We start from the raw sequence: 15,303 nt of genomic DNA on the forward strand, positions 1-15,303 counted from the left end.
GTCAGCATCATGGTTGGTCTGAAGATTTGGTCTGTCTCTCTGGTTATACTCTACCATTTCTGTCAGAGATGTATCCCGTGTGGAATTTCAACACATGTTGAAATAGGTAAGACATGTTCAAAATGGATTTTGTTGTGTTTTGAATTTCTTGTGAAGAGAAGTAAATTCAGATTCAGCAGGAAAGCAGAGGGAGGAAATAATGTTAAAGTAACAAGCAGTCTACATAATTTTTAAAAATGTGAATAACAGATGGGATAAACGAGCAGTTTGATTTTTGGAGTTTGAAATTTTACTGGTTTTGTAAGTAAAACGCTTGAGTTGACTTGGGTCGCGTATTTTTCCGTCTCCTAAGACACAGGCATTATGTAACTGGAATGTTTTTGTCTGTGAGTTCTACGCAGACAGAGTTTGGTTTGGAGAAAGAAAAGGAATGCTTTAGGCAATTTGTGGGATTGTTATATTTAAATTAAAGAATAACACAAGTTCTTTGTGGTAACTCTGTTTTTAAATCACTTTGTATTAATTATGCCATACCTGCACAAGTAGATAAAATTCTGTAATGTGTTTCTGTCTGTAACTAACAGCAGAAAAATTTTGTTCTGTATCTCTTTCTGATAGGTTGCTCTCTGTAGCCAGAGCAGCCTAGATTTGTAGAGAATGAAGGAGAGAACTGAGTGAACATCAAAATGGAGAAATATTTCTGTTTTGAATTTCTTGTTTGCCTGTGCTATTTTTAAAATCTGGTTTCTTCCGCAGTTTTGCGAAACACAAGCAGTGTGAGGTTATTCTGAGTTACTCGTAGTAATTGACAGTTTATGGTGTTTGTTCTTCTGGTTTTGTTTCTAAATGCGTTGCTCTAACAGGTGGTAAAATGTAGGATGTTGCCTTTATTCAGGTAATTTTCTCAGGCTTTAAGTACTGAATACAATATATACAACTTTGAACAATTTAAAGACTGGGATTGTTCATGGTGTTTGTGACTGGAGTGTGTTCCCTTACTGAGTGTTGTACTCATGTCAGCATCCTGGGACAATTTGCTTTTTCTAACAATGTGTCAAGAAACCCATAATAATCTGTAGGAGAAGCCATGCTGCCTGAGGTTAGGCAAGTGCACACCACTCTGCAAGCTCAGGGCTCTAATTACCGAGTACAAGCTTCTGAGGACTTGAAATAACAGATTTGCCAGAATAGAGTGTGTTTGCAAAAAAAAAAATCTGCAAAGAGAAGCTTACAGATCTGTCCCAAAGCAGTGGTTTTTTTTCTTTTCCTAATCAAGTTTTCTGTTTGCAGAAAACTTGTATTTATATAATATAGAGATCTTGGTTGCCTGAGGAGTTGTGAGTACACTGAACTATTGGGTTATAGTTTCGTCCATGTGTCGGAAAATTACATTAAACTGTGATCAGCTATGACTCTGCTAAAATGAATACTCTTATTGTTGTTCACATAAAATTCTAGTATGATAAGATGAAAATATTTCCAAAATTCAAACACTGAGTACTCCAGGAAAACAAAAACAAGCAAGCAAACAAACAAAAACCAAAAATACATAAACAAACCAAAAAACTGAACAACAAACTATAGAAGGAGTTCCTCTTACTCAAAGCCAGCACCAAAGAAATCCTGGACACAGTTTTGAATGTACTTTTAAAATGGTGAAAAGCTCTGCCTGTTCAGAATGTTGGTGGTGTTCAGTGTGCTTGGCAGAGCTGTGCTGTGTCCTACTTGCACGGCCGTGCCTGGAGGCAGGTCCCAGTGGGGAAGCTCCTTGCCCTGGGGGTTCCTGTCACACTTATGAGGCTCTATGAGACTGTGGAGATCTGGCATAAAATTCCTTGTGAAGGTGGAGTTGTAGAACCTGGGCCCACTTGAGTAGTGAGAGAAGTGCAGAGGAGGTGTGAGGCAGAAAAAGCAAACTGTCAAACTGAGGCTCTCCCACACTGGAAGCAGAGATGTGTGTAGAAATGTCTGAGCCTTAACATTTTAGAGTATTATTTACTGTTTTGTTGCTGTTTCTCTTCTGGTGCAAGGCTGGTCTTTAAGGTATCTTACTTGTATAAGGATGATTTAGATTATTGGGTAAAATTCAAAGTGAAAGATCATTCAAACCCCCAGTTTTGTCCAGATCTTATTCCAGAATAGGAATGAATTGTTTTGGATTTGGTAGGGGGAGTTTTTTGTTTCTTTGTTTTGTTGTTTGGTTCTTTGGGGCTTTTTTGTGATGTGATTTATTTGGTAAGGAACAAATCAATCTTTGAAAATAGTTTTAGAGGAAATGTTATGTATTTTTAGAATAGTGTTGATAGATTTTTCCTGGGATCTAATATTAATTGGAGACCTCATTAATGAAAAGGAAGTAATTTCATTTCATTCACTTGTTATGCCAGCTAAATAAAGATTTTGGCAGTAAGAATATCTGCCAATTCAATGAATAAGTAGTGTTATTTACCTTGCTTATTTACCTTTAGATTTTTGTTACTTTCCATGCATGTTAAAAATTAATCAAACCGTTAAACACCCACATAGATTCCCAACATACCTTTTTCACTGTTAAGGGCAACAATGAAGCTTGAGTACAGCTAAAACTTTATGGTCTGTGCTTTACATGTGCTGTGTGTGGTCCTGTCAGTTCACTGCTGTGGCTCAGTTCTGGACATGGGGAGTTCATTTCTCTGTGATCAGCTTGGTTGCTCAGCTTGGCAGCTAGGGATTAGAGAGAGACTGAAGATGTGCCACAGAAAGAGCACTTCCTTATTAACTCCCTAGGTGAGAAAACACACCTAGGTGAGAAAGCACACCTTCTCACAGCTCTGTGAGAAATGGTGTTTCATGCACTTGGTGCTTGGCTTAGGTATGAAAATGTGTTGTCTTCTGGTTCTGCTACTGCTTCTACCAAAACATGGGCATGCACCCAGTACCTGTAAATCAACACTTCAATATATTGTTTTTCAGCACACAGAGCTCTGGAATTTTTCACTAATCATGAAGGGAGTGTTAATTATAGAAAGGTAGGAAGTATTTCTCAATTTTGTACACCTTTCTTCTGAATCCTTTTCTTTCTGTCTTCTTGCCTGTCTTTATTATTCTCAGTAATGTGTGCATCAATATTGTGCACAGACTGTATTTTTTACCTTTTTTTATTCAAAATAATTTGAATGATTCTGAATATTATTACAGAAATGTAGCAATTATACCAGTATATATATATATATATATATACACTTTGTGTGGTTTCTTGCATGTTTTCCTATCTTCTTTAGTCATATTCTATGTGAGCAGTTGTATTACAAGAACCAGTAGAGTACTTTGGGAAAGCAGATTTAATAAACCTAAGGACAGCAAATGGCAGCAAGGTTTTGTGCACTACATGGTATATTTTACCAAGATACTAGTTGTATTTTGCTGGCTATTTAGAATGTATCTTTGATGTTGGCAGTAAAATGTGCAATTGTGTTGTGCAATAGCATTCTGATTCCTTTCCCCCCCATCCTTTCCCCAGTTATTATTAAATCACCAAGATGCTTTTCAGGCTGGAAGCATTTATCCTGATGCCTTTTATCCTCCAATCTGCAAACGTGGTAAGAGAAGCTTTATAAGTCCAATGCTATAACAATTACATTTTTATGTGGAAATCTTACAGAGTTTAGTGGGTTGAAAATGGTTACATTGTAAGAAATAAAGTGTGGACAAAAATGCTTTTCTGCAAAAACTATCCAGCATTTTTGTTAAAGCCTTTTTGTAGAAATTTATAATGACATAACACATTTGAAACTGTTTTAGAAAATAACTCTTGGGCAAATTTAACGATTTAATGGGTAGGACAATTTAATAGAAGGATGTTGTTTGATCAAATTAGGTCAGATTACTAAGTACAGAGAGGACAAAATTATGATTTTTTTATAAATCTTAGGGAAGACCTAAAGCTATTTCTGTGTTAAAAATTATTAGTTTCTATCAGATCAGTCAAAAAGAGGACAGGACAATCTAAAAGTCCCACAGCAACAAAATACTGTAGGACTTGCTGGGGGGTGGGTGGGCAAGTGTTAATAACATCCCAGTTTAAAAGCTTTTTTTTTCCAGAGTGCAGTCTTTTGCCTTTTACTCTTCTTGTTGGAAATTAATGTCAGTCTTAATTTTGCTGCTTGCAGATCAAAAGACTGCAGTACAAAATTAGCACCCTCTTGCAATAGGTATGAAAAATATGTCTTGACTTGCAAGTGGTCCCCTGATTTTTCAGCTCTGGAAGGTCGGTTCTTGATCATAAGCAGCTTCTTCAGCAACATTAGGGCTATAAAAGAGCCAGCTAGGCCTTGCTGTAGGATATTTGCTACTGAAAGGGTAAATCTGGATAGTGAGCAGTTAGGAAATGGGATAAAGAGCCTGTCCTCCAGGTACAAGCTATTAGGGTGTTTAGGCAGATACCAGAGACAGGGCAGTGGTAAGTTCTTTGTGTGAGGGTATCTGGCCTTACTGGCTTCAATATTGTTGAGGTATTAGTGCAAGTGTAAAGTATTGAAAGTAGCTTATTTTAGTGGGCCACACAAATTCCATGAAATTTGAGGGATAGTTAGGATCTTTGTTTGGTTTAGAACCAAGTCACACAGTTGCACCCAAAGTTCTCTTTTTCTCAGACAGAGGTTGTTGATGCTGCCTGTTGGTTATGCCAGCTACAGGCTGCTTCATATCCTGATGTGCTCAGCTCACATCCAAATCACCTCTCTGTACTGGCATTTAATACTGGTTTTGTCTTCTGTCACTCATTGGGTCACACATCTTGGTTTTCTGCCTGGCTCTGCCAACTTCTTGTCCCAAACTTCAGTCTTGCTTTCCTTTTATTCATGACTGATATTCTCCTGGGATTTTTTTTCAGTTCCTACTTTAGCTCGCTCTATCTATCTATCTATCTATCTATCTATCTATCTATCTATCTATCTATCTCATCTTTCCCTTCTAACCATTTTGACCTGTTTTATACCAGGTCAGAGATTCTCTATCTGCAGTATCCAGTCTTCATTCCTTCACTAACCTTGGAGTCTGTCTTGCCTTGTTAGAATTGGACCACTTGTCTACAATTTCTTTAGTCAGTATGGAAGAAACAGATACCTCTTCAGGTAGCTGTTTTAACTGTGTGATAAGATCAAGAACAAAGCCATCCAGACTGCCTATTTGGGCAGGAGACAAGCTTAGATGTAAAAGCCTACTCTGATTTTGCTAAGCAAGAACCATCCTTCTTTTATCTGGTTTAGCTGCACTGTAAAATGTCACGAGGCTAAAAGGTAAGTGAATTGCCCCACAAGGTCTTCTCTCTCAGTATTTAATCTCCTCTAACACTGTGCAGGTTCACATTGCTGTGTCAACAAACACACACTCTTCCTCCAAGAGTACTGATGGTCTGAACAATCTCCCACCTACCTTCTTCCCCCTTAGAGAATTTAACATGTGTGCTGCTTGATGTCTTTATGTCAACATCCCTTTGCACTCAGCTTTATGTAGGTACACAGAAATTTTTAGGCAAGGCCACTGTTAGTTCCTACACAATCTTTCTGCCTAAATTCAGGTGAGAGTAGTAAATGCGTCTTCTAAATGAAACCTATTTTTTCCTACTTTCCTCCCTTTTTCCCCTCCTACACTGACTGTGTCTTGGCTAGTTTGCCTTTCTGTTGAAAATGATTGTGGTGATAATGATGACATAGCCTGCCTCTGCCCCGTGGAAACTGATACCTGCCAGAAAACATGACATTTTGAGTTGGCTGCCATTCCCTACAGCTTTTCTGCCATACAAGTGGATGCATTAATTTAGTTAGCAGGTTCTCTGTCAGCTGTCTTTATCCTCTCTGCTTGGGAGGCAGCTTTTCATTGTACTGTACCCACTCACAGGCACAGGGAAAAGGAGCAGGCACAAAATTTTCAGATGCTTCAAACCAAAATCATAGAAGGTAAATCTAGTATCTGTTTTGTTAGTATGAATCAGATAAAAGTAAGTCTATTTTGGCTCTTTTCATGAGCTGGAGTGCAAAATGTATCGTCTGACATGAAATTGAGCAAAAGTCTGTGGGGTTTTTAATGGAGAAAAACCCTTCCTTTTTCTTTTTTTCTATTTAATTTTTCCCCAAAGAGTAAATCAAATACTGATATAATATTATTGCAATAGGAATGTTCCATGATGTGTCTGAAGACACTCACTGGTCACCATTTCTCAAAGCAAGTATTGACTACATCAGAAGGAATTATCCTCAGCCTTGGGAAGAGGTAAGAAAGTTGATTAACTTTTGCTTGATTGACTTTGTTTTCAATTGTTTGCTTCACCTTCACTGGTTGTAATTTCATCATTTGTGAGGTATAGAAAAACCCTACATTTTTATATTAAAGTCTCTCCTTATATAGTAACACTTGAAATCCTGTTTTAATCTTTACCATACAAAAAAAAACTTAGTTTCCATATAAAGTCTGTCAGTTATTTCCACTGTGGTCTCGTGCATACATTTCATAGGTCCAAACTTTTAAATATAATTGGTGGTGTTGCGTTCCTGTGAGATCTGGTTCAGAGTTTGCCATTTGAAAACCAGACATGTTTTAGATTTCTTACTTGTGAAATCTTGAACTTAGTCTGGATTTGCTCTTGTTAATGGTCTGTAAGCTATGTAGGAGGAAATGAAGAACAATTTGTCAAAAGTGAACGTGCTGAGGAATGTATTTCTCTCCTCTGTCTGCCTACACAACAACCATGGTGGCAGAGGGAGTTCAGTCCTTGGAAGTGGAAATGTTTATCCTTGGTCCAGAAATACAGTTTGGTTCACATTTAATTGAAGTATGCAAATTACCCTCACATCAATCATGTAATTCTATGGCCTCAGACTGTATAAACTGCTTAAAGCTTCTCAAGTTACAAAAGTTGACCACAGCATCAAGCAATGAGCAGTCAGCACTTTGTCCTGGTAAACTCTTGGACTATAAGAGCTTCTTAGCTGTATCCTTGTTTAACGCATCTATAGAAAATGCTAACATTTTCTTAAAGACGGGATTCAAATTATTGACAAATGGATTGTTGTTGTGAAGGCTACAGAGAAGCTGGTGGCTTTCCTGTTTGGAATTGCTTCACATATGGTGGCAGATGTTAGCTGGCATAGCCTGGGCATCGACCAAGGATTTCTAAAGGCCATGGGAGAAGTAAGCCTGTATTACTTTATTTATTCATACAACTGGATTTATTGGAATGGATATCTTTGCTTTGGACTGTGGTGGGGAGGTAAGAGAAAAGCTGGAGCCCTGTTTCAGGAAGATTTTTGGAGAAACACAATGTCACAAACTTCATAAGAGTGAAGCTGGTCCAGGTTTGGGACCTGTAACCATTAGTGTTGTTGGAGGGTTGGTTTCTGCTCATATGAAAAGAAACAGACAGTTCTCTTGTTTTTCTCTTTCTCCAGATTGATTTTCGTGGTTCATACTCAGAAGCTCACAGTGTTGGAGATTTTGGTAATGTTTCTGTTTGCCAATCATAGATCCTTGTATTGGAATAAGTCCTCTTCAAAACCAGGGTGGTTGATTCTGGCTCTTGTCCTGTGTAATGCAGAACTTAAGGATGGTATATGGACACTCTATTCTTGCCCTCCCCCATGGCTTGCAAAGCCCTGCTGTACCTGTCCTCAGGTTTCAGGAGATGTGATAAGGCATATGGACATTTGGATTAAAGCCAAAATGCAGACCAAAGGATGCTAAGATATGGATGGAGTCCCTACTGTGATTTTGAATTGTACATTATTCTCCAGAGGTATAAAATGTCCAGCATACTTTCAGGTGAACTATTTGTGTATTCTAAATATATAGCTGGAAGATCTGCCTTATAAATGCATATAGAAGAGCCATACATACTTCATGCACACTGTTACCCATTACAGATACCTAACAGGTTTTTTTTCTTGAGCTGTGTAGGGTTTTTTTCATTCTTTCATCCTTAGGAGGAGATGTAGTGAGTCAGTCTGAGCTGGACTTCAGTTACCTGGCATCGAGTTGGTAAGATAATGAGATTGTCTTCTTTCATATTTAATGGAGTTTTTTGTATAATCATATTTAATATAGTTACATATAATATCACATAACTATCTATTAATGTTTTTAAAAAATGTTTTCCTTTATTTTTCTTTCAAAAAAAACCCTTGCAACTCTTTTAAATGTTATGTGTTCAGTATTCCTTATATGCATATTTACTGTTCCCTGACATAAAAACTGGAAGGACACAAGAGAGTTTTATGTATAGGAACACAGCAAAAAAGATTAAGTTATATTATCTTATCTATATTAACTTATTATCTTAAGTTATAAGTAGTTATATGTAAAATAACTACTGAAAACCTTTTGCTGGAATGTCCTAGCACCTAGTTAAATAACTCAGTTAAGTGACAACCGCAGTGAGATATATTTAAACTTTGGGAAGTTGAGGATATTGAAGTCAGTTTTAAAAGCATAAAAATGAGCAGAAAACTTAGATATCCACTATTTTTTTTCTCACAGTAGCATGTGCAATCCTAATATTTGTAGATCTTCATGACCTTATGTAGTCTTTTGAAATTTGGAATATTTTATAGGCTGTTGTTATTACAAGAACCACAATATTTTATCAGGTGATGTGGACCATCTGCTGTTGTAATACATTATTTTTGTTTTCAGGTATGTACCTGTGAAAGACTTAGATGCTATCTATAAGGAATTTTATGGAAAACAGATCATAACTGAAAGCACAATTGCTGAATGTACTTATTTGCTGTTTTTTGAACTGTAAGTTGAATATCTCTGCCTGAGTTTTGTAAGTGAAACATGTATAGGAGAAATATGATAATCATATTTGAAACACCTTATGCATTGATGTCAGCAACGAAGACTCCCTCCTAGACCCCAAAATCACTGAACATCTGAATTTTTTTAATGACTAGGATTCAAATTTGGGCTACATAATGACTGGCAAATTACTACACCACAGATGGTAAATCTTGGCTATTTAATGCATTTTGCATTTAATGTATTTATGCCTATTTATTTGAGAGCAGCTGTGTCTTCAAGTGTTATTGCACTGTGGTGAGTTAGCAGTATAATTATCATGCACTGAAGGAGTCTGTAGATACATACCTTATCTACATTCTGTGTAGATCCCTTCAAGTCCAAGAATAATTCATAAAACACTTTGGATATCTGGTAGTGTCTGCTTTTGAATATCCTGAACAGCTTAACTTTGTCTTGTATTTCAGTTAATTACCAATAGTCACACAACATCTACAAAAACTGTGAATCCTTCAAAATTAAGGGCAATGAAGTTTATATTGGTTTACATTACAACTTTAAAAATATATAAACAATCAACATGGAAATGTAATGACTTGCATAGTATTTACCATATAGGACTTTTGAAAACAACTATTTAAACTAATTAAATATTAAATTAAGCAAGTTTTATTTCTCATTTTTTTCAGGCATGGAGAAAGGCTTCTTGTTGGCAAGGTTGGTTTTCTGGTTTTTTTAGAAAAATGAGCATGGAGACGATGTGATCCATCTTACTGAGTATGTTACTTGTCCCTTAGCTTTTTCCAACATTTGCTAGTAAATCTCCATTTCTGGTGGACAAGTTCCACGAATATTTCCTTGGGGGAGTGGATGACATGGCATTCTGGACCAACAACATTTTTGAGCTGACGAGCCACATGCTAGAGAATGGAAGCAGGTATGGTGTGTGTCCTTAACTATGAAATGTAGTAGTCAAGTGCTGACACCCACTTAATTGTTCTTCTGAAGAGTGGATCTTTCCTGGAATAGGTGCTGAGCTTTAGATTCTCACTTGGACAAGGGGATTTCCATGTCTGCCTTTTGCCTGGGTGCGCAGGATTACACAGGCCTTGCATTTGTATTTTTTATATGTTTGTGCTCCTTTTCCCTAGTGTGCCTCTGGCATGCCCAGGTGATACTCACCAGGAAAAATTTGTGGCATTCTTTAAGGCATACTCAAGTATTTGCTTAAATATTGCATACCCATGCCCTAGCTGGACTGACAATCTGAGTCTGCACCTTTTGGCTGCTGCCATCACTCAGCAAAGATGTCCCTTTTGAGGAGAGGCCAGATATTACCTTCAGACTCTGAAGGCAAATAGGATTAGAAAGAGTAGGAGTATATATTCTAGTCTTTAAGCTCAGGCTTATTCTCACAATTTCATATTGTTGTAGAAGTTTAAACTTGAACAGCTCTATAACAAATACAACCTTTCTTCATTAGAAGACCAACAGTGGCAATTAACCCATCCATTCATATGGAAAATAGCACTGTTGCTATTTTGGGAAATTATGCTTGAAATACAGAATGGCACAATCTGTTATATTCTTTGTAACACTTTGATGAAAAGTGCTTTAGATTCATATGAGTGCATTTTGCAATAAGTTTCCTTCAAGAGCTCTATAAAGATGTGATATTCATACAGAATCGAATCAAGGTCATCAAATAAACATCATGGGATTTCTAAGGTTATGATGATGCTCTGATTTTGATTTTCTTGAGAAAACTGATGACTTCTGACAGAGGAATCAGTAAGTATAAAAGTTGTATTTTTAGTTTCATTTCCATTGTGGTAAAATCTTTAAAGTGCATTCTCTGTATTCTTCTTTAGTGATTGCTACCTGCCTGAGAACCCTCTGTTCATAAACTGCACAAAGGAGCACAAGGACAGCCACATGTGAGTATAGCTCTGATGGTTTAAAGCTTCAGTGATGAGAGGAGAATCTTCTGCTAGTGTGGACAGTGAGCTACTGAAAATTAGAGATATTTTGGGTAATCTTTTTGTGTATGAATTTGAGATTCTCTTAGCATGAGTAAATTTTGTATAAAGGAACTGGGCAGAATCTAAGAGCAGCTTTTACCTTGAGTCTTTATTTCAGTTATATTAATTCTTATCACTGCCTTCTTTATTTTAGCAGAAACAGACAATCAAAACATGAACATCACAAGAATACAACTTCTTTGCTTTCAGAAACACTTGAGAAGAATATAAACTACACAGAGAGAGGAGTTCAGTTTGACATACAGCCTTGGGCAACAGTAAGTGAGAAGTAACAGATGTGTCAGGTAAAAGTCATCTCTATATAATATTGTTTTTGTTTCTGTCTGAAATGCTGCATGAAGTAGCAGGGTCTCTGGGTGGTCTTTGACTTCATGGACATTCCAGTACCATTGCTAATGTATATGTATACATCATAAATACTCAATTTTTAAACTTTGCTCATTGTATAGTGAAGTTAGAACACATCCTGCAATGCCAAAAATTACAAAATATATATTTAGTATTTACATTTTACAGACATATTATGGCTTTTTTGGGTTAAGAACTCCCAGCAAAACCTGGCAGTGAATGATTAGTAGTGCTCCCTTTAGTGCTCCCTTTAAAGCATACAGATTTTTGTCTTTCTAAAATGGTGCTTATGATCTGAGTCAGACTCCTCTTAAATCCGTGTGGTGATTTCCATTGTTGGTGACTTGATTTTTGAGGTGTCCCAAAACATTCTGGAGTTTCAGCTTCTGGAGTTTTAACTACTGCTGTGTCCCTTTATTATTTTTATTTCAGAAATCCCTCCGCTTGATAAACCATGCTTTTAAAACCAATGTCTGGAGAGCATTAGGAGCTACACATCAGAAATCTTCTAAGCACATCTCCAAGCCAGCAGCTTCATATTTTCTGACTTCACCCTATGCTAGGCTTGGATGGTTGGTAATTTTTTTCATCCTACTTTCCTCTTAATTTCTGAAAATTTTGAGTATCTACCAAAATGTTATTGTTGGTCCTTTGGATATTCTTCTAAGGTGACAGTGCAAATCAATTAGTGGTACAAATTTGAGGAAATGTCTTATATTGTATGACCAGAACAGCAAGTTAACATATAAGATTTTTCTTTCAGGTGTTGATCAAGCTCCAAAAGGAGGGAATCAACATTAATACTACCATTGTCTCTAGTTCTGAACAGTAAAAAATTGTTGCTACCCTTTTTTGGTTGTTGAATGATGTTTGTGCAAAATTAATCATCTGTCATGAGTTGATGACTGATGATGTCTAGTGAGACCTCTTGGAAATACTTTAGACTAGTAGGAGTTCAAAGATAGATTCAGGACAGAGAGAGGCATATTCTCTCTCCTTGCCAATGAGGTTCTTCCTTGACCTGCAACAAGGAAGAGTAATAAAACAAATTTGCATTGCTGCTTATTTAACTTCCCTTATGCTGTCTCAAAATTTGGATTTAATTCTTGAGTTTACTTCACACTGGCTAAATTAATAGTAATTAGTTCTTTCCATGTTCCCTCTCTAAACTCCAGCATGTTACTGAGACCTGGGATCCTTTTGCTTATCTCCTGTTAAGTCCATTGATTAAATCAGATGTTCAGTTTAAAAGATACTTAATTTCTTTTTTTTTTTTTTTTTTGTATTCTTTGTCATATGCAAACAGTCCTTTTTAATGCTTCTTGTTCTCATTTCTCTCAGGTGCCTAATGGCAGTAAAAAGCATTTCCTGCACATCTCAGATGCATTGATGGAAGATGATTCTTCTGATTTCACTTAATTCAAAAAAACATAACCAAATGTATAATATTTAAAATGCTGTATAGGTCTTTACAAAACAATATGGGGAAACACAAGTCTTGGTTTATCTGAATTACGGGGCTTTTTTCCACTGATGTTGAGGTAGTTTGGAAACTAATGCTGATTTTGTTGACTCCCTTGCTGTACAGGGCACTGATCTCAGCTGACCTAAACCAGGATGGATATGAAGATCTGGTGGCTGGAGCTCCAGGGTACAGCACCATGGGCCGAGTTCAGATAGGAAGGGTGTATGTGGTCTATGGCAACCAGTCAGGTTTGCCACCAGGGGACATGGATCTGGATGGGAAAGCTGACCAAGTACTACAGGGTCATCAGGTAAGGGGTCAAGGCAAAAATTTGTCACTTAATTTTTTTTTGCCTTAAAATTGGTGAGTTTTGAATGAACAATAGTATCATTAATGTGTATGAGTATTATTTCTGAAACGCTCCTCCTGATGTCATTTGATGTCATATGCTTTTCAAGGAAAATAATAATTATTAAAGTCCCAGGAACATTTGAAATTATGGTGATCTGTAGGTTCACTTCCATTACTGTACCAGATAAGTGAGTGTTAGACCATAGTGTAATACCAAAGGGCACCAAAGTGCCCTTAAATAAAACTCCGGTTGTGTCTCTGTAAGTCACAGTATAGATAATTCTGGTGCCTGCATTTAAGAAAATATTGTGTTTCCTGTCCTTTTAAAATTATTAATTTAATAAGTTTTAATTCATTTGAGTCTACATTTCTTCATTATTTGATAACTTCTCCCCAGATAATTTTGTCTGTAGTAAGAGTATTGAAAAAAAAAAGAGAAAACTCTTAGACATGATAATGGTTGGTTTGTAACCAAGTAGTAAGGGCAAATGACCCTTTTGGGTGTTAAATATGATGGTCTGTAGAAAATAATTTTATTCATAAAGAAGATAATATGGAGAAATGAGATACATTTCTATTTGTTTCTGTGGTTATAAACTCTGGAGTAACAGCTTCTGTCTTCTTACGGAGTGTTTTAGTGGTTCCCAGTCATAATGCTTTTAAAAAGAAATACCATAAACTTGACATCAATGGTGCACTGGACTCAGGAGATGAAATAGCAAAGCAGCACCATATTATATTCAGTTGTCCTTAATTTTAACACAGTTGACTTTGAATTAAATGTGTTGTCGTGGGGGTTATTACGTAGAAGAAAAAGAATTGTTGGGATAGACTTTTGTCATCTGTTGCCAGTTATTCCCTGGGCAAATGTACATTTGGTTTTCATGGTTTTGACTGGAAAACATGAGAGTAATCCCTTTTCTTTTAGCCTTCAGGAAGATTTGGTTCTGCCTTGGCAGTCCTGGACTTCAATGAGGATGGAGTGCCAGATCTGGCAATTGGAGCACCTTCTGTGGGATCTCAGTTTCTTACCTACAAAGTAAGCTACAAACATGGGTTTGTTTTGGTTTTTTTTAATTCTCCAAACTGAATTTTTTTATTTATACATAATTTTTAAATATTGACATGAAAAAGAGAATTTCTGTTGTGGCTCAAGGTGACATTGTAATTTAAACAGGAGTTTATAACCTTTGTGGGTACTTTGACTACAGCAATGACACCTACCTGTAGTTCTCTTTGAGTGGCCTTTGTGCACATTAGAAATCCAAACCAGATTGCAATTTTGCAGCACTGACGTGCTGGAAATGTAAGGAGCCATTAATGAAATGCAAACGTCCTTTTTGTTTAGGAACAGAGAGTCTGGAATGGACCTCATGGGTCAATGAATTTTGTCATATGCTTTCACAAAGCCAACAAATTATATCTAAAATGTGATATGAACACAGACACTCTTGCCAAATAATCAAGTTACAGAGGCTTTATGACTTGCAGCTTATGAGATAAGCCTGTGTAATGGTCCCTGAATATTTTTAGGCCATGCAAAATGAGAGGCAAAATGTTTTGATTTAGACTATATCCATTAAGCTTAAAGCTCTTCAGAATTTTAGATTCTAATTTCGCTGTCTAAATAAGAATTTAAGTTGCTTTTATTTAGACTCACCACTTGGAAAATTGTGTACATCTGTTGTGCCATTGCATTACATAATAATTGTCAAAATTTGAGCCATCTGAACATGTGTATTATGAGTATAAATACACTGTACTGCCCTTGTTCCTTACACAGAATATGATGAACATGTACTTCTCTGCTTTGTTGCTTGGTTACAGCAGTACCCATTATGCATGGATATTCTTAGGCTTGGGGTGGGAAAGAAAGTGTTATGGGAAAGCCCTGAGAGGGAAAGTGAAGTAGTATGAACAGCCCTTGCAGAACTGTTCCACTCCTTGTGATTGACCTTGCATTTCATACTTGATACTGACATGCAGCTGCTCTCATGCCTTATTTTCTTTTTCTGCTGTTCAGGGTGCTGTGTATGTCTACTTTGGAACGGAGAGAAGAGGCTTGGCACCTCAGCCAAACGTTACCATAACATGTCAGGTATATTGATAATGTAATGTCCTGTTTATACTACCCTATTAGCCAGGCTAACACAGGGCTGCACAGGCAGGAGGTGAGATAAAGGGGAAAAGAGCTTATGGGCTTAAAAAAGGAATGTTAAAATTCAACTTATCATTGCAAGGAAATATAGACTGATGGGTATGGAGCAAGCAGGTACTTGGTTGGATTGGCAGTATTTGGGAAAGACATTTATACCCCAGTGCAGG

General features: G+C 36.8%; 1 protein-coding gene across 3 annotated transcripts in view; it reads left to right on the forward strand.

The window, feature by feature from the left end:
- GPLD1 (glycosylphosphatidylinositol specific phospholipase D1) overlaps positions 1–15,303 on the forward strand; it is a 22,127-nt gene continuing 6,824 nt past the window's right edge. For 2 of the 3 annotated variants that reach the window (XR_009275430.1, XM_058815771.1), the window contains exons 1-16: positions 1–106; positions 2,953–3,008; positions 3,500–3,578; positions 6,152–6,249; positions 7,057–7,167; positions 7,425–7,473; positions 7,956–8,010; positions 8,665–8,772; positions 9,462–9,489; positions 9,570–9,709; positions 10,644–10,709; positions 10,948–11,071; positions 11,595–11,734; positions 12,751–12,937; positions 13,907–14,017; positions 15,002–15,076. Coding sequence is in view for 2 of the 3 variants with exons in the window: in XM_058815771.1 (XP_058671754.1) it covers positions 10–106; positions 2,953–3,008; positions 3,500–3,578; positions 6,152–6,249; positions 7,057–7,167; positions 7,425–7,473; positions 7,956–8,010; positions 8,665–8,772; positions 9,462–9,489; positions 9,570–9,709; positions 10,644–10,709; positions 10,948–11,071; positions 11,595–11,734; positions 12,751–12,937; positions 13,907–14,017; positions 15,002–15,076 (1,524 nt within the window). In the remaining variant the exon portion in view is untranslated. The remainder of the gene's footprint in view (positions 107–2,952; positions 3,009–3,499; positions 3,579–6,151; positions 6,250–7,056; positions 7,168–7,424; positions 7,474–7,955; positions 8,011–8,664; positions 8,773–9,461; positions 9,490–9,569; positions 9,710–10,643; positions 10,710–10,947; positions 11,072–11,594; positions 11,735–12,750; positions 12,938–13,906; positions 14,018–15,001; positions 15,077–15,303) is intronic. The other variant, XM_058815780.1, reaches the window with a different exon arrangement.

This window comes from Ammospiza caudacuta, chromosome 1 (assembly GCF_027887145.1).
Source record: "Ammospiza caudacuta isolate bAmmCau1 chromosome 1, bAmmCau1.pri, whole genome shotgun sequence".
Taxonomy (NCBI): domain Eukaryota; kingdom Metazoa; phylum Chordata; class Aves; order Passeriformes; family Passerellidae; genus Ammospiza; species Ammospiza caudacuta.